The 4036-nt window shown below is 30.6% G+C and overlaps 1 protein-coding gene across 1 annotated transcript; it reads left to right on the top strand.

Moving 5' to 3' along the window:
• The first annotated feature begins 1178 nt into the window (after window positions 1–1178).
• Window positions 1179–3385, top strand: LOC140411325 (uncharacterized). The gene is made up of 4 exons (XM_072500446.1): window positions 1179–1285; window positions 1687–1756; window positions 1831–1887; window positions 2176–3385. The coding sequence occupies exon 4, from the start codon at window positions 2177–2179 to the stop codon at window positions 3383–3385; it is 1209 nt and encodes a 402-aa protein (XP_072356547.1). The 5' UTR covers window positions 1179–1285; window positions 1687–1756; window positions 1831–1887; window position 2176.
• The last annotated feature ends 651 nt before the right edge of the window (window positions 3386–4036 follow it).

The following is a 4036-nucleotide window of genomic DNA, read 5'->3' as shown; positions in this document are numbered from 1 at the left end:
TATAAAAAATGTTTTAAAAAAAGAATAATAGCTCATAAGGACCAATTCACTGACTTTTTTCTCATAATTACTACTACAGGTCTTAACTGACGGTTTTTAAACTGACTGCAACACAGACACACATACCTGCTTTTCCCGTTTCACCAGTCACGCTGCGCACCCGACATAAATCCTCCGATATAAAATCTTTCAAACTAATTTTTCATAACGCAGTTCAGTATATAATTGATAGACACTATCCCCCTTTGTTTTATCTTCATAAAGTATAATTAATAAATCCAAAGATCTTCCATAAAACGAAGGTTTTGTTTTTTAAAAAAATAAACCCGATCCGCCATTTTAACTCCAGCCGAATATAAATTTTCCAGTAAATATACGTCCTAACAGCTTTGTTACTAACCTCGAGTCACGAACAAAGTTGACAGACAAAAGACCTTACCATTCTGTCTTCTCACAACACAAATTACTTCATTAATAACTCGGACTATTATCGGCGATTTCAGCGGCCGCTGGCCACCCGCCATCTTGGTAAAGACAGTTTAAACCAGCAGCCGAGCTTTCCAAGTTCCTGTCACTGCCCATTAAAATCTTTACTAACACACTTTTCTTTAAACACACTTTCCTCAATTACATTCAAAAACTTAAACATTTCTTTACGGAACTCAACCCGCCAAATTATTCTTTTTAATATAAAAAAATATAAATTCCCAATTAAACTACACGAATTAGTTATATATAACGAATCAATGATCAGATATTAAAAAACCAAACCAATTTCTTGTTCGTTTTTAACATTTCATAAAGGATCTTAGGCTATTAGCATTTTTTTGTTAATATAGATAGGATTAAAATTTATTACATAAATATGTGCTGAAGATGGAGAGTGGGATATCGATGAGATGTGTGATTTGATATGATTTCCTTTGGCCAATACGTTTACCAAATTAAATCACATGTTAACCAACATTCATTTTGATGGTTTACAAGACAGTTTAAATGACAATCAAAGGAGATCAAAAAGATAAAAAGCATTTTAAAATAATTAATAGCTCCATATTAATATTACAAAATGTACAATTCCTAATTTAAATATGCTAATTCTTTCAGGTATGTTGACGTTTATGACATCACAGTTTTTAAAAAAAAAACGGTTTTATGCAGCTGTTGCTGGCTGACAGTTGGTCAGAAGCTTCCAGACTCACTCCGGAGTAGGTTGCTTCACCAAATCCTCCATATTTCTACTACGTTTCAGAGAACATTTCTACTATTTTTGATTAATTCTGAGGTAAAACCATTTCAATAATTAATTACCTTTACCTAGTTAAAACTTTTTTTAAAAAAATCTTTTAAATAAGGATTTTTTTAATGGAATTTTTTAAATTTTTTTTAAAAAAAGTAAGATTTTTGATTTGGAAATTTGTGCTACACATTTAGTGAGAGGAAGGCTCTTAGTGGACGAAAAACAGTCCCCTGATGAGCAGTAATGTCTGCGAAACATGTCGGGACCATTGTTTGCCTACAAAATAGGTTTTAGTAGCCCACATAAAGATCTGTACTCTCTACTTCGATGCAGATAGCACAAAATTTTTTTAAAAAGTGGTTTTTCACAAAAAAATGTTCCTCATTTTTTAATAAAAAAGAAATAATTTTTTCAAAATTCTTTAACATTTTGTAATATCTACAAAGGAAGATTCCCATCGTGACATAGCAGAGGGCTAGTCCATCAACCAGTTCGTTTCTCTACACAACTCTCCAGGTAGCATTTTTTAATACAAATATTTTTAATAAAAGTAAATATAAAGTCTAACAAGGAATGATTCCTTCCACTAGATAGTCCACTATTAGACTACATTCAAATTTCAAAAATCTCAGCAAAACCACTCTCAGGTATGTTATAATTTGGGAATAATTCCCAAAAACTTTAAGGCTATTTTCCAGTCTCGCGCCTGGTCGATCTCGTGCTCTCTATCTTTATCACATTAACGTAGTTTGATATACAATAATAATTAAATTAATATAGATACAACAATTTTAAATGGTTTGTATTTTAGGTTACATTTATTCGGTTTTTCCTCAAAAAAAAAAAAAAAAAAAATTTCATCGATAACTAATGTTACTTACATATAAAGTATTTAAAATTATATAAGAAATTAACTCTTTCTGTTTTATTTTAAGGATGAATACCACCATCCTTTTCACTGAAGAAAATTTCGATTTACCAGCAACCAAAATAATGTACAAAATGCTGCAATATATGCATCACCTGACGTTAACAGAAGGGAACATCCCCAAATATATAAAAAAAGTATCCAATACATTAATCAATTCAATTCGACCCATAGGAGTTACCCCGCAAATTAGCTCAAAATTAATAATAAATGCAAACAATTGGGCTCAAACTACCCAAACAATTCTTATAGACCATTATAAAACACACCTAAAAAAATTACTTAACAAATTAGAAAAAGATTTTGGGAAGGAGCGGCCACAAGAGGCATTTGATATGGCAAAAAGGTGGTATAACAAAAATTTCAGACAAAATGCAAGATTCGAGATTATTGAAAAAACTCATAACTACATTTTTAATTCAAATATTAACATTTCACCTATAGACACAAAAGTAATTGACCCTCCGGAAACACAGGACATAAATTCGGATTTCGAATATGCAGCACTAAGTCACAATGACAATTTTACACCTATACCACAAATCCCAACTTATACCACACACTTCGATCTACTAACAACCCCAGTCCAGTCACAATCAAGTGACGACGTAACTGACAGTCCAATTATAAAAATAACCGACGTTAGACACATACCAAATAAAATTTTACCCACTACCACGAATGACGAGACCAAATATATTATATTACAACACCCCCATACATTTTACAAAAATAAAAAATGGTTCTTGATACCAAAAAAGTCTGCTCTAATTATAGGTGACTCCAATCTATCCACTATTAAAAATTGCCCCAACCCCAATATTCAATTGGACAGTTTCCCACGCGCAAAATTCATCCACATTACCTCCGTTTTACATAAATTAAAATCCTGTCCCATAATAAATACAATAATATTTTCCATAGGTATTTTCAACCGTACACAAACATCTACCACTGCTATTAAACAATTACAAATCCTATTAAAAATAGCCGCACAAAAATTCCCCAGAACTAAAATTTTCATCACAGAAATCAATTTTAGCCGCAAACTTCCAGAAAAACAAATTCGAACAATTGTCACTTTAAATGACTTTATTAGAAATAAATGTTATATCCCAAGCATATCAAATAAAGTTTTTACTGTTTCACACAATAATATAACCTGGACAGACGACACAGCCATGGCCATTCTTCACAATTGGTTACAATATATTTGAGAAAAAAAAAAAAAAAAAAAAATTAAATTACCCTAACTATACTTTAAAACTAACTATCGTCCATTTCTACCACCTTTTAGACATATACTGCAGTATCCATTTCTCCCCAAAAAACCTAGCTACTTTATATAGTAGTCTTAGGTAACAAACGGAGAATAAGAGTATCAAAAGTTTTTTTCTTATGTAAACATTAAAATATGTATTGATATGTATATTATATTTGGTTTCCGTAAATATAAATGTTTATTGATAATTTAGTAAAAGTGTGAATAAAAATAATTATTTTTCCTAAAATATTTTATTAAAAATTGTCCAATATTCTTAACTGTCATGTACTTGTACTTTCCTAATTATAAGTATATCTAACTTAAATATTTAATTTACAAAAAAAAACGTTTCTTTTGAAGGTAACCTGGATGTGGCGGTCATCACAAAATGAACAACAATACAATGAATCCCATTTATATCCGGACAAATACATTCATCCCAACCGTTAAAATAATTTTTAAAATGTTACAAAGTATGCACCAATTATCTATTCTTGAAGAGGACACCCCTACACACATTCTACAATTATCAAAGTCACTAATAGACTCAATAAAACCAGCAGGGTTAACTACTACAACAACAAATAGATTAACAATCAATGCA

The sequence above is a fragment of the Scyliorhinus torazame genome, chromosome 4 (genome assembly GCF_047496885.1).
Source record: "Scyliorhinus torazame isolate Kashiwa2021f chromosome 4, sScyTor2.1, whole genome shotgun sequence".
Lineage (NCBI taxonomy): Eukaryota > Metazoa > Chordata > Chondrichthyes > Carcharhiniformes > Scyliorhinidae > Scyliorhinus > Scyliorhinus torazame.
This window is presented reverse-complemented; position numbering and strand designations above follow the sequence as displayed.